Raw genomic sequence first — 22,637 nt, forward strand, 5'->3', positions numbered from 1 at the left:
ATTATTATTGTCTATAATATACGCTAACAAAACGTGCACTATAATAGTATGGTAACGTATGAACGGTACTCCCGAATATATTAATATTGAAACATTTATAACCATATTATTATATGTTTTACATTGACAAATGACTACAGTTAACTTTCATATTACATCCATGATACATATTATAGGTAATGGATAGGTAATTCCGAAATACAGAGTTTGTATGCGAGATAAATTAAGTAGCTATATAATAGTAATATCATGACGAGGGATTTAGGTTTATAAATTATAAGTCGTATACAAATGTAAAATGTACAATTATAATATATAATATTATAAACGTGCCAGTAGCTGAATATATAGAATTAAAGGTGCGAATAAATGTACGTTTCGTAAATGCAAATAAAGTCCAAAGACCATGGTTAGAACTGCGTATAGGTGAGGTGATGGGACGTATTATAATGTTGGGCATTACTGTGTGCAGGCCAGTGAAGACCGTAAGTTATAATCAGCGATTCGCATTCTCGGACGCAAACAAATTTGAAACGACTATATTATACATAGACCTAATATTATAATATACAATTGGTACACGCGGTGTAAGTTATAATATCAGTCATCACTCGTCAGACCATAATATTATAATATTATTGTACTTTAACGAGGAATAACTACGAAACTCTTTAACTCTAAATAAATGGCATGGGAATAATACCATTTTTTTCGCTGTTCACAGTGTAATGGGACGCGTTGTGGAAAAATGATTTTTAAACGAACGTCAAATCGGGCAATGGGCTGTGAAACCGACAACATAACCAGCCAATAGATAGGTATAAGAATATTTTATACACTGTAATATTTGTACAATGTATGCCTACATGTAATATTATATTGTGTCGCTGTCTGAGCAATTATAAATCTACGCGTGAGCACACGCGTGAGGTGAATTTCCTTCCGGCAAACGGTGGTGGTGGTGGTGGTGGTGGACTTCCGGTGTGGGACTGATAGCCGACAAAACGTGCGGGTGTGATTGTGCTGTACTGGTGGGGTGGTGCCAGGTGGATAGATCACGGTGGGTGTGTTATAAAAACAGACGATCCGAGACAATAATAAACGGCCGGATGACTGGACACGAGCGCTTCTCGTTCACATAATATTATTATTACTATTATTATTTATTATTATTGTCACGTAATCCGATATCGTTTTAATAGTGGCCGTACGCGAAAAAAAAGAGGCAATATATAATGAAGCGTTGGCGTCCGTCTCCGCCGGGGTCGTGCACGGGTTTTCTTCGGGGAGAAATCGAAACCGAACACGTCTTACCGGATGTATCGTATATAATATTTCCCGTCCGAGACGAAATCTTAGTTATTCTAGTATTCTACGACAACGACCCCCACATATATATTGTGAACCTCTGTTGTTATATTATACGCCTTCCCGGAGAAAAATACAATTTATTTCGGAACTAGCTTTTATTTTCTAAATCTTATTAAGACTAATGGACGTTTCAATATTGCATTATACGCGCACGCTGTATATTATATAGTTATAATAGTCATATATATAGCAATATATAGCATTATAGACGAACACGAGTATTATATTTTGGCGACTTATTATATTATATTGTTGTACATTTTCATTCGTGAAATGTTGTTTTTTTAACGCAGTTGATTCGTCGAAATTCATAACCGATTATTTAGTAAGCCCGTCTTTATAAAAACGTTTTTATTTTCTATTTCCGAGTTACTTCCGCGGACTTTAGCGATATTAAGTGGAAATAAAATTATATATAAACGTATAATAAATATATTGTACTCCGTCGAAATACGGATACCTATAGAACGGGACGTGGGCAAAGCCGGTATAGGATCTTAAATCATATTTTCCAAAACCAATTATTTTCCGTCGGTAAACGCAATTAATACAAAAAATGTAGGTATGCCATACGTACACTCTTAAAAATAGTGAGAGACGGGTCAAAATGTAATTTATGGCATTAATGGATTAAAGAAAATCGAAAGATGTCGTAATGTATATAATAATATATTAAAAATATCATATATACTAGTGTACTTTCGATGAGTAGGTACACCATAAATATAATGCGTTCGCTGCGTTTAAAATAATATACTCAGCCTCATCGCTAAAATATTATTATTAGCAACGAAATCACGAAAACGTACACTGGCGCTTCCAAAAAAAAAAAAACATAAATATATAATATAAACTGCTGCACCGTCGTCGTCGAGTTGGCGACCCAACGCATCGTTTAAATTTAGCAAACACCACGCGCGAAATCCTTTGGCCCGTCACCGTCGTTTTATAGAATATTACAGAAAACATTTAATTTGGATTTTCCGTCATACGCGAGGCTACACTAACATAATGTCGAATATAGTCTCAACAATTAATAAACAATCTATTAAATCCATGGAATAAAATACATAGTTAACATCCACACATATTATATTTGTGGTAAAATATTACTCTGCCTGGTACTCATATTATTCTCTCACCACAATTTTCTACAGGGAACACAACAATTCATTTATCTTCAACGTTTATGTCACCTATCTATAGGTAATACCGTTACTGTACCTATCACAAAAATACAATTTTAAATCATTTTTCTTTTATACTTTAATGAATAGTTATATTTATTGGGTTCAACTTCTAAATTATAGAAACATTATATTTACTTTGTTGCTAGTATACTTATTTGATTCCGTCTTTATTTGGGTGGACTTTTCAGTGTTATGGGGCCTAAGTCCTCCTATTTTTATCAACGTGTTCGTTAGATTATTGTGCCTGGGTATATGGTAGGTATTTAATTATTTATTATAAACGGTATTTTATCGTTAAAGTAAACAGAGACTTGATCATCATTCATGACCCAAATCCAACCGGAAATTGTTTATTACTAGGCCCAGAATTTTAACTTTAAGTGTTTTAAGCATAAAAATTGTTTTTAACGTATAATACCTAATACATATTATATTCAAATATAATATGCTATACCTATATATGCCAACTTATGTCTATACCGTAAAAATCCTCTCAAGCTCTCGCAAAACTCCAAAAGATTTAATAAAAATTGTCTTAAAATAAAATATTCATTAATAATAACCATTTTTTTTTTAATATCTGCTATTATCTATGCGGTTTGGGAATATAGACATTATAGTTATTATTGCCACTAATGTGTGCGCGTTTAATGTTTATTAGTTCAGTTATCACCATAAAACGGTACACCATTAACGAGTTTTTTTTATTGGTGTGAATTATCAAAAGTCTCAAACCATAATATCTTTTGAATTCAAAATAGTTTTAAAAATCAAACTTTCTAAGATTTTTTCAGTATTTTGTTTTTTTTTTTCGACGATTCAGTTATTATTCATTACGCTTAAAGTAATAAATCAGAAAATACAAATAATAAATATATCTATTTTGAAGTTGGAAGTACCTACCGAAAACATTCAATTTAGAAGCTTTAGATAGGATTATAGGAATATAGGGTACAATGATATATACAATTTTTGGATCGCTGCTGATCGAAAGTGCGCAAAGACAAAAATTAATAAAAAGGACTGGGAAAAAAACCATTTAAAAGCTAGTAGATACATTTATAGTTTCGTCTGGAATATAACACACTTGGACTCTGGTTTCATTAATTCTCAACAGATAGTAGGATACGTAATTGGTTAGTAAATATTTGTATTATATTTATAAATAAGTAATAACTAACAAAACAAATGCATTAAATATAACATTATAGACTAAATGTTAAATACAATTTTACTTAAATACAACATTACAAAATCGGCGCGACCAATAACATAAATCAATTTATTATTTCAATGAAATAATATGAGGTAAAAATAATAATAAACGTAAAGAACTCGTTATATTCTGTGTTAGGATTTTACAAATTGTCCGCCAAAAAATACGATTTCTTAAGTATTTTGGATTTCATATTGTTGTTATATTATACAATATAATAATGTGCACACATATACATATATATAAATAAAATTCATATAACACAGGGAACTTCGCATTTCTTCGAGCACGTCCTTGAACAATATGATGAGTACCGTGTAGAGTAATTATTTATTGTAAGCTAGTGGATTACACACATTATAACATGCATATTGTATATAATGTTATGCAGCTGGATTGTTGTTTTATGACGACACGACTATTATTATTATAATATTTTTTACGTTGTGTGGTTTTTATATATTGAGTTTTTTGGATAGCTTTCGACATAATATTTTGACAGTTATTCGTAACTTATACATTATCATAACTTGACACAAAATGTACGCCAAACTGTATATACGGAGTGATCAATTTAACTTAAGACAATCATTATTTCAAATAATATTAACGATTTAAAAAAATGTTTGATTGACATTATTTTTTAATTTTTTTACTCATTCGAATGATTACATTTTTAATATCATATTTTGAAGCAATATACGAATTGGAGTATTTCAATCTAAAAAAAAAACAATTTTAGATGAGTACCTAGTTTATTGTTATAAATTAAATAATAGCTGGTATTTAAAGTTTGGATGAACCACTCCATTCCGCTCATCAGCATGTAAAAAATGATAATTAACGGTAAAAACATAGCATAAAATATAATTTTTAAAACAATTTCGTAAAAGATCTGTAATGACATAAAATGATGCGAAAACATTTTTTTTTAAACATTAATAGTTTTAGAAATAATGAGTGTCTCAAGTAGTCAAGTTAAATGGATACCCGGTATATATTATGTATACAACATAATACAAAAATATAAAAAAAAAGATTAAAGAATAATGATCAATTACGTCTCGCATAAAACTGAGCAATATACCTAAATATAATTACATCAGCATACCGTATAAACCAAAATACAATCGTGGCGTTCGGTGTTGGTAAACCGCGTATCGTGCGGAGGTAACACAATGATATATCATTATTATTATTATTATTATTATTATTATACGATAGGATGCACATCAGTGGCGTGTGTCATTTGTACGCACGCGTTGCACTTTTCGAAGGATTGCACTTCGGAGGATAATACTATAATGATATCTAATTTTTTTCCCTAACATTTTTGTAGACGTTAAACATTTTTATTTCTCTAACTTTCAGTGGTGGTGTACAACGTGGAAGGAATGACGGATGACATCGATAAGCTATCGATATCATGAGAAATTTGTATTGTACAAAAACCGTCATGCTCCACAATGGAATATAATATTCATAAAACCTGGCCAAAATTAAAATTTTAAAAATAATATGTATTTAAAATGACTAAATTGAAAATACTTATGTAAGAACGTCTGCATAATTTAAAAATGATTATTATTTATTTTAGTATTATTTGGACATAACTTGTATCGTGACTCTATAGATATTTTAAATGACATAATAAATACTGATGGGTCGATAAGACTGTTAAATCCGTACAAAACATTAGTATAGTAGTTTATTAATATTTTATTTTTTGGAGTATTAGTCTTTATTTATAAAAAAAAAAATAGATTCATCGCCTGTAGGTAATAAATTATTTTATACACACAGATACATACATGATTATCCTAACTAAAGCATATAACTTTAAATGACTAGTTAGGATAATCTAGTTATAACTAGTTATATTTAAAAAAACATACAAACACAATCTCAAATTATTATTTTTTGTTAACTTGAAAGTTGAAACATCCAAAACAGTTGATGTCTACAATTTTTTTTATTGTTTTTTATGCTTATTTTTGATGTAGGTATTATTATTGTAGCTTTGTATGATTGAACGAATAGTTAAAGTAATATTTTTGATAGAAAATTCATATAATTAATTAACACATTAAATTATATACACGCCTCCGGGTAACAAATCTACATAACATGTATTTCTTTTTTTTAATATAAGAAAAACCGTCTTATTAACAAAACGTTTACAAAAGGGTCGACGAATCAGTACGACGGTGGCAAAAGCAATAAAATTATATCGATATCAAATTAAATAATATCAACTTTATATACTTTCAGATTATATAATGTATACTAATATAAATACTATCAAAAACAATGTAATTAAAAATACATTTTTCGAATTTTAATTTTGGCCAGGCTTTGAAAAAAATATTCTACGTTGTGTCCACGTGCATGAAATAATTTATTTGTTTCCACGTCGGTCGCTCGTTCAAATACAAAATAATTTATCGATATACCTAAAAATAATTATCGTCGATATAATAAACAATACTATATACAATTATTATAATATGTGTCCAGCCACTCCAGAGGCGTCAACCCGCACCATTTTACAATATTTTATTTAACCACTACACCTCGATGATCGAAGCATTTATTTTTACTATAAAACGTGTACACATACATAAAACAAACACACGTCATTGTATGATCAATACATCCATCGTTCCGCCCAGGATGTAAAAGACTTCACCTAAAAGTATAAACGAGTACAAATACGAGTCAAAGTACGAAAATATATTAATATACTATAGTCTATAATAGATACAACTCTACGCGTATTGTTGGTATGTATCAATAATAATGATGTTTGGTAAAAATGAAAAATAAGTGGACCCGAAATCCGAACGCCGGCCGTTAAAAACGCTGGACGTATGCTAGTAATAAACGACGTTGTACACGTCGTCTGGGGAAAATTTGAATTTTTCGGTGACTGTATAGGATGATATTGTTTTTTTTTTTAAATTATTTACAATTCAGTCTCCAACCTACGCGTAATACTAGCTCTGCTACTTTTATGAATAAACCATACCAGCCGGAAGCCAAAACAAAAAGATGGACGAGGGTGAGAGGCTGGGCTGAATGACCAGGAAGTACAACCAGCAATAATATACAAAACTCCACGTGAACGGCCAAGCCAGATCATCGCCGCCACGTGGAAGGGCGTTAGGTCAGGGCAACCTGACTATTGCTGAGTGGCTGCTTCCAAAGGGAATGTATCCGCTGTTCATCCCTTATCTCCTACTCGAGCGAGGAACATCAAACAAGACGGTGGCTAACCTAGGGCCCTAGGGCATTGGTACGTGAAATAGCACTTTGCGGTGTCTGGCGGTAAGTCACCCAATACATTCTCTGGCCACCTATGGAACGAGGCCAACACGCGATACCATCTGGCGGATCGGCGAGCGCCCGGCTTCTTCGGTCGCCCCAGGAGTGACGGATCATGGCGTCGGCGGAGACTGCAGAGCACGAAGAGTGAGCGATAGAGCTAAGCTAGGAACATGGGCGCCACTCCATGACAGGACCCGAGGAAACTGATTACGTTTCAGGGTACGGTGATGCACGACTCCTGGACGGCCATTTGGACGCAGATGCGGCTGACGGGACGCCCGAGCCAGATCAAAAATCACAAAAAGTATATCAGTATCTTGCTGCGGTGCGGAGCGGTCCGGTGATTCTATCCCCTTTTCACCCATTGGTAATCTCGCCAGCCTAGTCACACCTCCGGTCGTAGCCGATTCCGAAGCACCGATATAGCTGTCTTCGCTTGCTCAGTGCTTTCGTCGTCGTTGTCACAACAGTCGTCTTCAGCACCAAACGCATCGTCGACACGCATGACATCGCGCAATAGCCACAATCGTCTATAGTCGCTCTCGCGGCGTCGCGTTCGGGACTAGGAGAGTTTTTTATCAGTAATTGTTTATATTAGCATTTTCTGTACATAAGAGAATTTAAAAAAATATTTCGAATTTTAATTTTAATTTGAACATTAAATACAATATCCCTCATAACTTGTTAATATATACCAATTAAAAATATCGAAATGCCTCTTGACTTCTCACCACTGTTTTACACACCAATGACTATTGGTCATTTTTTCTGATTTTCCGGAGTGCACACTTCTACATATTTGAAATTGATTGCTAATAATTCTGGTGGTAGGTGTGAATGCAAGTTTTATCGTTGAATTAATTATAATTTTTAATACTTACATTAACAAAAGGTACCTACCCTCAACACCGTAGTGAAATATCAAGTAATAAATTGCTTTGGTTATAATTGAAAAACATATAGAAAATAAAAACATCAATTTTTGATTGAATTGTTGGTTCAATATTGTGGTATTCAATGTTTTACCAATATAATATTGTGCCCATATATAATGTTTATTTTGCTGAACTGTAACAATTCGTGGTATAATTACGATGTCGCTTTGTTGTTTTATAATTTATTTAAATGCACTCGCTTTGAATACGGTCGCTGAAACCCAATTATCATATATCGACGTGTGTCCAAATTGCCACGTCTAATTAACGTGTACGTTTATTCAATTTCTCTTAATTGCAGCAAATACAATATTAGTCACAGTCCGGTGGTATAGTAATGAAAAGTTTCTTCGCTCTTGATATAAATTTGATTTCATAAAAATTATTCACTACCTATATTCCTGGCGAGACCCAGGCTAACTAACCGACTTGTTCACCGGGATTAATCGCAATTAAAACTCAATTAACAGTTTTTAATAAAGAAACTTTTTTTTTTTAAATTAAAATATTGTTGAGTATTAAAAACTGTCCGTGCAGTGTTCAGATGTAAAAGAAAATATATCTTAATCGGCGTCCAAATGTATAAACATGAAACAAAAAAATAACGCGAACGGAGGATGCTGTGATTTAGAGCTTATAAAACGAAAGTAACACTAAAAGTTGGTATAGGGTGGCAAATGGAAATAATTAAAACTAAAAGTATTTGTCACTTTTCGTTAAAACGAAAGACGCCCGTCCCGGGATCAACAAACATCGAAAACTCATGAAGCGATCGTATCGAAGTCAAAAGTTCTAGTTGTGAGTGATTATATATATATATACAATATACTACGTATATGTAGGTACCTATAAATATATAATATACATTTAAACTTTTGGTTTTCAAATGCAACCTTAATTTTTAATTTAATAATCTAAAAAATAATATTACTCTAAAAATGTTTATGCATATAAATACCAAATATTGAAAGAATAGTTTTTTTTTTATTATTATTATATTTAAGCGGAGTGGTGTTCCACAAGTATCACGGGATATCCCTTGCTACTCCACTCCTCTTATTTATACTTTAAATGCTCATAAATAAAAAACTATTCGTTCAATATTCACAAAAATGTGAAGAAAAGTATTCGGCTTCAAATTATGAAATTTAAATATAAATTGCCGTTTAACATAAGGGTGAAAAACTTTAAGAATAACATAATATTTTCGAAATATTCGATCATAAGTCAATGTTTTTCGTAATAACGAGTATTCACTGTTCAATAAGAATCACTGTATCGTTTGCAGTATAAATAAATATCACTGAAAATATTTGAAATAAAATTGATTTTTTACAAACCGTGAACAAAACCCCTGCGTCTATATACACCATAGCTAGTGTTCAGTTTCCACTTCTATTGTTTGGAAGTTAAGAAAACTCATGCGCCATTTCTCGACCGACGAGGGGATGTAGTCTATCTGATGCAGATTATTGTTGGGGTATATGACCAGATGATAGCCAATTAAAAGTTTAGGACATCGGTATAATAAATGTACGGGATACTGGATAGACGCATCATGAACAGTTACTGCAATAGTATAATATACGTACTATAATAATATTATGATAAACTATATACGACGAGCTCAGGATTATTGCGATCGTATTTTGTTTGCGTTCGGACCGTTTTATTTTATAATAATAATATACAAGGCCTTGGGCGGCACACGGTGGTGGTAAACGGTGTTGGCGCGAAAGAATAGCGCGTATCGAATTACGATCGCAAAGCGTGTGCACAATCTGCAGGGGCGATTTACTGAGCGTAAACATAACATCCAAAACCCGTTACAGTCTTGGTCGGAACAGCCAACAGGAATCGATTACTACGGTGCAAAATCGACCGAAGGCGATCGGGGGGGTATCATTAGCCAAAAGACAATAATCACAACAAACAACTGCGATGCCGACGACGACGACGACGACGATGATGATGATGATAATAATAATAATAATAATAATAATAATAATAATATGTATAATATTATATTGACGGTCGCGATCGTTGCGCGCCGATCGTCATCGGATCGGTGGCCAATTACTATCCGAAACACGGCGACGGTCGTAACCCTCTGGCCCGAGCTCGATCAGGTCTCGCGTGGTGGAGCTGCAGCGAGCAGCACCTGCTCTCAAGTCCGAGAACCCACGTCAGACTGCATTTTATACTTACCGGAAACGCCGAGAGACGATTACGATACGCGCGTTCCGCTGGTCTCCTCGAAAAAACGTTGTCGTCGTCGTCGTACGCCAACAGAGCACAACGACTGATTGCGACACACACACACACACATACACATACACACACGGTTGTACAATACGAACGGGCTCGAAGGGGGCTGAAACAAATGATCTTTCTCTCTCTCTCTCCACTCGCAACCAGTTTAGGTCGGGCACACGCGCTCGCCGTTCACGTTACGGGTTGTTGGAGTCGCGTTCCGCACACTGCGGTCCGGCGGCCGTCGTCATCTAACCGCGAAAATATAATAACTATGCGTCATATATGCGTTGCTTTGTATACGCATTGCTCTGCGCGATAATATCATCATACAATATATTATAATGAAAACCATATTATATACATACATTATAATGTACGTATTTCATATATAAGAATGCCTGGAGCACGTGTGCGTGTGTGTCACGCATACCGGTTACCGGGTCGTCGGTTCGTATCTTCCAGATAGTATACCATTATTATTATAGGTACCTACCTACATATTATTATACACATATCGTATATGAGTGGCTGCAGAACTCTACGATCGCCGTTAGCCGTATGCTCCGCGCGACACGCTCCTATACGCAGATATTGTTATATTATTATTGTTATTATTATCATTATATCGTGTGCGTTGCACCCGCATCGGCCGGCCACTATACGTCTCGGTCCAACGCGCCAGGTCGGTTTACCTTCCAGCTCGATGTGTACCTATATATTTCATTATAATATCGTATCACCGTTTCTCTTTTTTGTACATCACACTCGGAGACCGTTGCTCGAGTCTCGGTCTTTCAGATATGCACCATAATCGTTGGTGAAATTATGGGAGGGGCCCCGTACCGGGTTACCGGGTAGCCCCCCAGTTTTTTATTCATAGTTAATATCCTATATTTATCCTAAAATATCATATATTTTAGTTAAAAATATAATTTATCAGGGCATATGCTGAGGATTTACAATTCTAGAACCCCCCTCTCCCCGGAAAAATGTCGCTAGTTGCGCCTATGATCATAATATCATTATGTACCTACCTAAATTTAAATGTGTAAAGTATATAAGTTATCACGTATCTGCAGACTGCAGTACAAGTATATACAACTCACTATATTATGCACAACGTTCATATTATACCTCATAATAGTAAGTCTCACCAACGTATGCAATTATATCATGACAAAAGTTAACGGTAATACGGTATGACTAAAACATTAGGTGATGGGTATATGATTTGACATAATTTGTGTACAAGATTATTTTCGATTATGAATTTAGCAAATAAATCTATCTTAATAATGTACTTATATATTATACATCATGATGCCTGCTGTACAATTTATTAATGTAAAATATTGTATATGATATATTATATTATCACCATGGACACAAACATAACTCAACTGGCACTACTTGCAACTTTGAAACCCGGTACCCGACACCCGTGTAGGTGACACCGTCGTGATCACGGTCTACAGTATATACTATATAGAGTGTAGTTTAAGTCCGAAGACTTTAAACGTAATAATATTATTATCATTTATCACTATGTATATGCGCAAACCCAAAAGTTTAGCCGGTTCTTCGTTGACACCGCTGTGGGACACTCGTAAAAGTTAGATAACGCATGATTTCAGTATAATGTATTTATAATAATATTATACTGATATCAAAATGGTCGATGGTCCGACACTCGCTGACCGATTTTCTATACCTCTAAACCTATTATAATATATTATACTGTATAGTATAACGCCGGTCATCTAGGTAATTTGGTTATAATGTAGTTTGTAGATATTAACGTCGCGCGCTCATATATTATTATCATGTAGTTTACGGCGTTAAAAGGGGCCCACACTTTAATAATGACAAAATGGAAGACAAATTAGATTTTCGCGATTCTCGCGCATCTCCGACAGAGACATTATAAAATATCCACGGCGGAATACACGTATATAGGTACCTAAATATTGAAAAATAATTCTACTCTCTGCTTAATAATACGTTTTAACAACACAAAAAAAGCTTTCAAAGTATTAACCGGACGTCGCTTATATAGGTAATACAATATACCTACGAGACGATTGGTCATAATATATTATATCATAGTAGTAAATTTCGTTACAAACCAATTTAATCTCGAACACAATTATTAAAACGTTGGATAGGTACCTATATATACGCATACATCTATATTTAACATTATAAAACAGAAGTAAGTTGTTGAATACGAACCATATTATAATAATATAGTGTTGTAGGGTTAATTTTGTATAATAAACACACGAAAGTCGCGGTTGCATGTAGACGCATCTACGGTAGGTCGTACGCTTGTCATAATGTCAAAATATTATACTCACCTCCAGCCACGTTTATTGTACACACATAACACGATGTTCAAAAACATGCATCTGTATTTATATTTACCAACAATTATATCATCAGTAAACTTCATTTCCAGGTGAGAAATGAACGTCAGAACGTGTTATGCGTATATTCCCTTCCTATAAACGCCCACATAAATTATCCCTTTGTTTGGTTTCAGCTCATCGGCGAACATAATAGCAGTAATTATAATATTATTATTATTATTATTATTATTATTATCGAGTTCACACCGATACGAATAATACGACCTGCTCCGGTGTATAATATTTGTATAGGAAATATTAATTAAAATCCCGAAGTGTCGTACAAAAATTACACCATTATAATTTATAATACATATATTTTATTAATTAATTATTACATTATTATAATTTATAGTTTAATATTCACTCGTGTAACGTGAACAATGTTTAATGAGATTAACATAACGTTCGAGCGAAGCATTCATGCGACATTTTAAACTTTTACGAAATGTATGACATTTTCACCGTTTTATAGAAATACCATTTCGTCAAATTCCCGCGCAGCTCCTTGCGTTCCACGTTTACAAAACACATATTGCAAATTATTCAAATTACTGGTATAGGGTAGATAGGTATATATTACACGGTTACATATCTAAATTTTTTAAAAATATAAGATTTATTTTAATTATTATAATTCAATGTAACTAAGACTTTATATACAAACTCGGTTCAAAGGCCCACTCTGATCAATCTCCATCATGACCACAGTCCCTTAAATATGGTACCAATCTAGCATTCACAAAAGAGCACTTAAAAATAAAATATATTGTTGTCATTATTATTATACGCGCGTAATTAATTTATTAACCTATCATTGGCCGGCGGGACTTACAACCATACACCAATGTTATGGTATATTATGACGTTGTGTTTCCACATTTCATATAAATTTCTTAATATACGCGCCAGTCTGTATAGTCCGCTATCGACCGTGGAAGTGTTCGTCTAAAAATAGATGGGCCAACAGAGCTCGGGTGCGAGTGCATATTATTATTATACAAAAGGAAATAGTTATAATATATTATAACCTCACAGCTGCCTTGTGTAGTGTAGTCTACGATGCATGACAAATTTAATACAAGACGGTTCACCAATAACAATACAGCACAGCATATTATGTATAGGTCTCTACTTGAATAACGTTGAATAATAATATATTATGCTTTGAATAATTGTATTTCTCTTAATCAGGTACCCTAATTATAGTGTAAAGAGACTATAGCTTGACGATTGTTATTTGTTGTCAAATAAAATATGGATATGTATATTGTATGTATAATGTATAACATTACACTATCTACATTGTAAATTATTTTTTAATTTCATTTTCTACTGAAAATATTTTATAATAAATGTAGAAGTTTATTTATTTATAATTAATATGCTTACTTTCACATGTTTTAATTGTTGTTGTTGAATTATCAAAAGACAATTTTTCGGTATCTATTGGTAGTTCATTGTACTGATTTTTCGTAAATTATAATAAACTCAAACTTTTAAACTACCTACCAACTACTTTATCTATATATTTATGCCCAGTAATGCAACCGGCATTTTGTCAAAGGGGGCCCCCGGTCCATACTTCGTTAGATGTGCCGAATGTTGTGAAATGTCCTTCATAGTAAAGTTGTGTTGGGTATCATTTTTGGTACCATAATGACGTGGACTATCATAAAATGGTTATTAGTTTATAATTTATCCATATTTTAAGTATATTCTAGAATAAATAAATATATTATCTACTAATTTATTTTATATATCCCTGGGGGTCTCTGCAGGTTGCTCCAGTGCGATTGATGCATATTCTATGTATAAAAATATTAAAGTGCTAAGTATTTTGAACCAATATTCATAAGACGTATTCGTGTAATATACCTACTAAATATGTATCGGGTATATCATAACATGGTAAAAATTTTAATTTCGATAAATTTAGTTTTAATTTTAATATTAATTGGGTAAATTTTTAATTTTTAATTTAAATTTATCAATACTTAGTAGGTATAGTATAAAACAATATTTTTAATTATCTTCAAAGTTAAAATTTTATTTACGGTAAAAAAATATCAATTTTGGATTTTAGAGAATGGATAGTATTAATCATTGTTGAAAAATGTAAATAGTTCAATACAAAATTAATTTAAATATAATCTACATAGGTATACGTTTGGAATACAAGCGGTTTTTTTTTCTATACATTATAATATAGAGAGAAGCATATCTCTTCAGTCCTCATCATACGAAATATTTGCAGAGAAAATGATTCCTGTTGGCTTTTACGGTTCATTATAGAGATCCAGTCATAAATCACGTGAATGCTTGGGTAGATATGGTTTATGAAAAAAAAACCGGTCAATGCGAAAGAAACGAGATCAGTGTGAAATTGATTGACAAAACAACCGAAGACAGGACTACAGGAGGATGTGTCGATTATAATCTGAAGATAATGGACAATGACCGACGTACAATAATAAGAGTAGAAAAAACGGGATGCAAATAATTTAATATGGTATGTTGATCGAATAGAACGAGAGGACAAATTAATAATAATGTTTTTGTGTCTGAGGTTTTGCGATTGCGAATTTAATATTTACGAGAGAAGATTAAAATAAAACGAAGACGCGTGCATAACTTCAAATAGCCATTATAGTAAGCCAACATCGAGATCCTTTAATACCCAACACTGTGCAAGTTTTCAAACAGGAATTATAGAAATACATTTTTTACAAAAATAAAATATATTATAATAATAATTTTATTCATTGAAAAAGTTTTGTTAAAAAAAACACAGTTTATTTCTAATAATTCGATACAAATATAATATGTAGTTGATATCATTTTCTAAAAGCTTAATAATGATTTTTCGCATAAAACGTACTTTGTACGATTTTATTGTAAGAAAATAATATATGGATTAGAATTTGTATTTTTTTTTCAATGCTTAGTGAATTACCTTATTTTCATTCTTCATCACTAGAAATAATATCTATTAAGTCAGATTAAAAAGTACCTATGCATTTATCAATACTAGGTATATGTTGAAACAAATGCAAATATCTACTGTGCATACATAAATATTATATAATATATAACAACCATTCTTCACTACCATACCTGGCATCACCTATCACTATTAAATGCATATTCAGTATAATCACTACCCAACTGCAAAACAAAATTTAATTTAAAAATATGTTCTTGTTTTATATAGTAAATAGGCACCTATGCGAAAGAAGTTGTAATTCCTACGATGTAATAACACCCGTGTTATTATAGTGATTGAATAAAACAAAATATACTGATAATTGTGTAACAAGTAACAAAAATATAATACAGTTTCAACACCAAGGGCTAAGTTGATAAAATATATAAAATATGACATTATTACATAAGTTAAAAAAAAATTTTAGGTTTAGGTTATGTTGTAAGTACTTACTTCATTAAAAAAAACCCATTACCTATTTTTCCTTATAGAAGATGACTAAATATAATCAAAACATCAAAATAAAAAAAAACATGTATAATTTTCTCCGAAGTTTTGTTCAGCATAAGTACGAAAATTAAACACGTCACACGATATCATCAATATTAATATACGTATGCATAAGTTATTCCTCGTATGTATTCCAAAAGATTTGTTACTTACACATGTTATAAAAACATATTAAATATTAGAAAGTAACTACTAATGTATAGGATATATCGAGTAGATGTTGTATTGTTGTAGCACAGATAGTACATTTCATGACGTAGATACTGTTGCAAATTTAAAAAAAATTTTCAATCACCTGATTTGTCAAATATTTATTTTATTAAAATAAATTTACATTATCAAGTTTGAACAAAAATCTACACGGAAATGCTAATTAATATATAAAACATAAAAAATTTCGGGCAAGTGAAATAGCTTTTAGTTTTAAATCTACATTATAACATTAAATGACGAAGAAATAATTCGTTTTAACCATATTTAGAGATTGAGAAAGTTTTAAATTCGTTTTTAAAACATTATAGTGTGTTTACAAAAAATCCATTAAGAAAATCATGAAAATTAAACTAATTCATTCACTTTTCAAATACATTAAAATCAATTATTACAATAATATGTTAAATTGTATTGACTTTAAAAATAAAATCTTTTGATAAATTTCTCGGTATAACACTAAAATGAATAATATATTAAATAATATAAGTAATATTATTTTATTTTTTTATTTTGTTTCATTTATATAATATAGGAAAAAGTTTTTTTCACCAAAATCAATAACAAAATACAATTAAATATAATGTACGGATTAGTAATGATATTCGCTTATATTTCACCTATATGAAGTTTTAACGGGTATTATACTATAAGTATAATTTATTTTTAATTCAAATATAAATTCATATGGTTATGATGTTCAATTTTGTTTTAAGGAAATTAATTTTGTATTAACCTATATTATGATTTTATGTTTTAAATCAAATAATAATATATTATATAAAAAAAAAATCATATTTATACCATCTTTATCGAGAAATAAGCACAAGGATTAATGCACCTATATATTTTATGTTTATGTATTTATAAATATATTTTGGTAAAGAATACCTACACAGAAAAGATTATCTACTTAGATTGTGAATATCGTTTAATTTTAAACTATGAAACATAATAGGCATCGTTGGGCTTATAGTAACATCTTTAGCTTTGATAACATTTTATTAACTCGTAATTAAGGTATAAATTGTGGTTTAATGGTTATCGGTAAAAACGCAGGTTTTTTGACATGTTCATTTTTTTTTTTTTTTAATGCTTTTTGCTATTACAATTTTGATGAAGGTGTGCCTTCATTTTATATAAGAATTGAAAATAGAAACCATTATGAAACAGCACGTTTGCAAAAAGTCTTTCAAGTTATCTCAAACAAAAGTATTTAATAATAATTTAAAACTTATATTGCATGAGATAGTTTTCATTGGCATATAACCACCAACTTAGTCTGCATCTTGCCAAAAATTAAATTGTGTGTGTTTCATTTTATCTATTTCGTATATTCATGTACAACTATGTTCAACACTTGTGAAATAAATATTTACTCTCCTTATTCAAACTTACTGTATTAAATTTATTATAATTGGCGAATATCAAACGATTAATAAATCAAACCGTAGATAACGATATAATATATCTATAGGAGTTGTAAACGGCTATAATTTAATTTATCTTTATGTGTAGGGTACACTAATGTCATCACTACTCGAATACATATATAGCGTGTACATTTAAAACATGAATATTAATACAAGTATATTTTGTAAATTACAATCAGAAATACATGTACAAACTTGAGAATTAAAAAACAATATGTATTGTGACTGTAAATTTGTAAATGTTCAAAACCATTTTCAGTGAGAGAAATACTCACTGCAATCAGTGAAAGCCCTGCATATTATAATGTACCTACTAGTTCTAGTTAAATATTTACACGTTGTATGTTGATACTTGCTAAATAGAACATTTATATAATTGTATAGCCTTGATAAAATAGAATCCCAAGGGTCTTTTTAATGTAGGTATAGGAACTGTAGTATTCAACCCACTTAGCCCCCCCTTCTAAAGCCTTTAATTTAGCCCTGATTAAACAAATTGAGAAATAAAAATTGAATTAATAATTAATTGTACACAAATGATGAAATTGTATCTATTAAAATACAGAACATAAATATAAATATATAAACTGTAATAACTATATTACCTGTATATTTACATAGAATTATAAATAGAAACGTATAGATACTTATAGTTTATACGGTATACCTGTAGTACTTTGATAGTTTTTTTTAATGAAAATAATCTCCAGATTAACTCATCCATAAAATTTGAAAAAAAAATAATAACGTTTATTGTATGATTGCATGATTAATCATGGTGCATTATTGAAGTCTGTAGTCATATCGCTATGAACTATGGATCATACATTCAATATCTTATTATTTTATTGTTTCTGTAAATATTTTGATAATATTGGTGTTGATGTGAATATGTGATACTAGTTTTTATTTTATTATTGTGATTTAATAACTTCCTAAATTTAATTATAAATTCAATATTTAAAATATGTGTCACCTATAACTGATTACGATAACAATTATATTGTATTTCTTTTTACTGAATTATCTTCAATCAGAGTATGGATATTATCGTATTAACCACGCTTGCCTCTATTCCAAAACTATCTATAACCCGATCACTATTTTATTACAACAAAATTATAAAATGATTTCGACGTGCAATCAATTGATTCGTTAATTTAGTTTGATAGTAAAAGTGTTAGACTTGCATCTACCCCCACTAAGTACAGCTTTTACCGGGGGTAGGAAAAGCACGACACATTGCGGAAAATTATCATCGATCACTGGATGTAACTGTGATCAAGCATATTTTAAATGCAATAAAATTCGATTAAATACAAATTATTATCGTCTGACTTTGAGTATACAACTTTACGGTCAAGGTATAACATTTTGATGATTTTTATATAAAATGTCCGGCAACTGCGGAATACATTTTAATTAACACCTACAAATGTATAAATTTAAAATAGAATTATAAGTACCCTTATTGGTGTCATCGTGTGATGTAAAAAAAATTACATTCTCTACTTAATATTCTTATTGTGGTGAGTTGATTTGAAAAAAATGTTCAAAGATATTGATAAGTATAAAATATCACATTTTTACGTATAGTTTCTCTTCGTAAAATGTATGTGTTTGGTTAAGTCTGATACAACTGGTCAGATCTCATTCTTAATAGTTCTAATTTCTAAACCTTGAACATTGATGGGCATTTCATAAAACTTAAATTTGCATGTTTATATTTTTTTTTAGAAACATTCGATAAGACTAAAATTATGGTTTGTCCAACAAAATGTTTATACTGGTTAGGTTAAGTAGGTACCTATTTATATATTATACTCGGCAATCGATTTAATTACCAATATATATATTATATGTGATTGATTGAGTACAAACCTTATAGTTATAAGGTATATTAAATTTTTTTTTTTGTGTTAGCTACTATTTAATATAATATAGTATGAGAGTTAACTTTGTAAAATATGTATTATTATATATATGAACCTGCTATACTTAACACTCAGTTATAATATTGTAATCTATGGACTTCCAGTATGACACATTTAGAAAATACTACTAGGAATTCTTCTTTCCACTATAAATTAAATATATATATATATATCATAATTAATAGCTACCAAACACTTGTATTTACTAACAGAAAAATACTTATTTAGTCACCAATTGTAATCTAGTAAGTATAATAAGTGTATATAGTATTATGTTTCAATCTAATTTGTATTTACTAATTTACTTTTGAAATAAAAGTTAACCGACACAATTTATGGCACCATCAAAACTTTGTTGCTCTTAAAATTTCGACCCTCGGGTTCATCACCTCCTCCCTTTAATTGCACCATCGACAACTTCGCAGTACTTTATTTCACACGATATGACACGACCGTCTGCCCGTATGGACATCGGAAATTGCTTAGAATGCCTTGCCCGTGTTTGTTGAATTAATTACTACATTTCCCGAGTGTTTTATAATTAATATTCTACAACCTTTATATTATCCGTAACATAATGTAATTTAACTAGGCATGGGCGAAACTAGAAAATTACAAAAGAAGTTTTTTATTTAAATTTTAAATTCTATTAAATCAGTGTGTTATCCACTCAGTATTAGTTATAAATTTGTCTAAGGTAGGTATAGGTATATAAATTATAATAAATGTAGACACATGCCATATATATATGTGTGTGTGTGTGTGTGAGGGTGTGTGTATAAAAAATATAATATAATATATATATATGCATTACCTGTGTTGGACACGATCTGCAAGACGATCAGAGAAAACAAAACGGCCACAAGCGTTGACGTCATCGGGAAAGCGTCGACGGCAGCGCGACGGCAATAGTGATAGCGGTCGCACCGGGACGTCGACCGCTGCAGACGCGACTCCATAACTGGTGTCGTCGCTTCCGTTTGCCGGACGTGTAGATTACACTTATGGTAGCAGCGGATCCGGATCGAAAGCCGTCGGGTTGATGGGCGACAAGCGTGCGCGCGCTCCACCGACTAACGCCCGCGGAAAGAGTCTAACGGTTTTTTTTTTTTTTCAATATCTTCAAAAAGTCTGTTTCACCGGATACGAAATTTCAGCTAAGTCGCGAGACAGCTCTTGCAAAGTGCTATAATAATAATAATAATAATAGTAGTAGAGATAACACAACAATAATAATATTATTGCGACGCCGCCGACGGACTGACAGACGGCAGCGGTACACACGGGGCACGTGACTACGGCTACTAAACGTTGCGGACCGAATAAAACCCGCTACGGCGCGCGAACACTAACAATCGCCGCCACCGCCACCGCCGCTGCGCATCGTCTCTCTCGGTGCGCGCCGCCGCCGATGGAAGGTGTGTGTGTGTGTGTGTAAATGTGTGTGCGCGCGCGTGTACGTGTGTGTGTGTGTGTGTGTGTGTGTGTGTGTCTAGATGACGGTTGGGGGAGGCGACCCGAGCATCCGGTGGCGGTCAACTGTAATAATGATAATAATAAAATAATGTATAATTCCGTCGCAACGACGGCGGCGGTGGGCTGCAGAGTGCAGATACTCCTCTGGGGCGCCCGCTAATCCTGTGTGAGCCGCGGTACGGATAGACGAGAGCTGCAGGTGACCGCCGCCGCCACTGTTGCTGAGGTTAGGCCTCGGTGACGATGGTCCGACCGTAAGCGGAACTCGGAAGTCCGTCACAATTTCCTGAAGGAGGGGGAGAGCAAAGCTAATATTTTTTTATCACACGCGTGAATGAGCAGACCAAAAAGTCTAAAACGACGGAGATACCCCCCCCCCCCCCCCCATTTGACAAAAAAAATAAGGACTGTATCGCTACAGCCGACGGAAGAATAGTTCAGGACACTATATTAGATACATGCCAAAAAATCCAAGTGACTACCTATTTGAAAATCAGAATTTGAATAAATGAATATTTAAAGGATATAATGGGGATGAGCATGTTTGCCAGTGCAACGCAGCTACATAACACCGCGTCCAGAGAATAATATTTATAACAAATAATAACAATCAATAACATATATAAGTGGTTTTTAATTTGTATTATCGTAATAATATGTTTATCCATATGACCAGAAAATTCCAATTGCTTTCCGACAAAATACCTATAATGTATAATGTATATACTTTCGTTGTTCTTAGTGAAATTATTTCTACTATAAATATTCATTCAAATGTATTGTATAATAATTATTTTTAAAAAGTATTAAATAAAAACTGAGTGCGTATACTACTAATATTGTTTGGTCCATAATACTATGCAAAAACTGAAAAACGTACATAATTTAAATACTAAAAAATGTCCAAAAACCCATTTCATCTTAATTTACATAATAATAATAATTATTATTATTATTATTATTATATGTATGTATATAGGTACGTGGCCCTACACCCTACTCTCTTTTTTAGTATAATATATAATTTTTATATTTTTTCTTGATAATATTTCCCAGTCTTCCCTGTGTTAGTTGAATAATATAGTATTATTTGATGTTTTGATATGATAGGTGTCATAAATGTAAGATCAAATATTACACGAAAGGAAAAAAATGGGAGCATCATTATTCCATTGTTATCCAAACATCATTATTTTGAAACGCACGAGTTTTTTTTTTTAAATCGGTAAAATAAAATATATTCCCATTGGAGTCGTGATAAAACTATAGCGTTTATAATAATTTATGTATTGTGATATGAATATAGGTAGGTATGTATAAACTAAAAAATAAATAAATCAAATTTAATTTAAGGTGAATGGCGATTTACGTTTATATAATAGATC

At 31.8% G+C, this 22,637-nt stretch overlaps 1 protein-coding gene across 1 annotated transcript in view; it reads right to left on the reverse strand.

Annotated features, from left to right (window-relative positions):
- The window catches only part of LOC132940763 (uncharacterized), a 45,934-nt gene extending 24,803 nt beyond the window's left edge, over positions 1-21,131 (reverse strand). The window contains exon 1 of the mRNA XM_061008499.1: positions 20,591-21,131. Coding sequence (XP_060864482.1) covers positions 20,591-20,735 — 145 coding nt within the window. The 5' untranslated portion in view covers positions 20,736-21,131. The remainder of the gene's footprint in view (positions 1-20,590) is intronic.
- Positions 21,132-22,637: the final 1,506 nt, after the last annotated feature.

The sequence above is a fragment of the Metopolophium dirhodum genome, chromosome 3, assembly GCF_019925205.1.
Source record: "Metopolophium dirhodum isolate CAU chromosome 3, ASM1992520v1, whole genome shotgun sequence".
NCBI lineage: Eukaryota > Metazoa > Arthropoda > Insecta > Hemiptera > Aphididae > Metopolophium > Metopolophium dirhodum.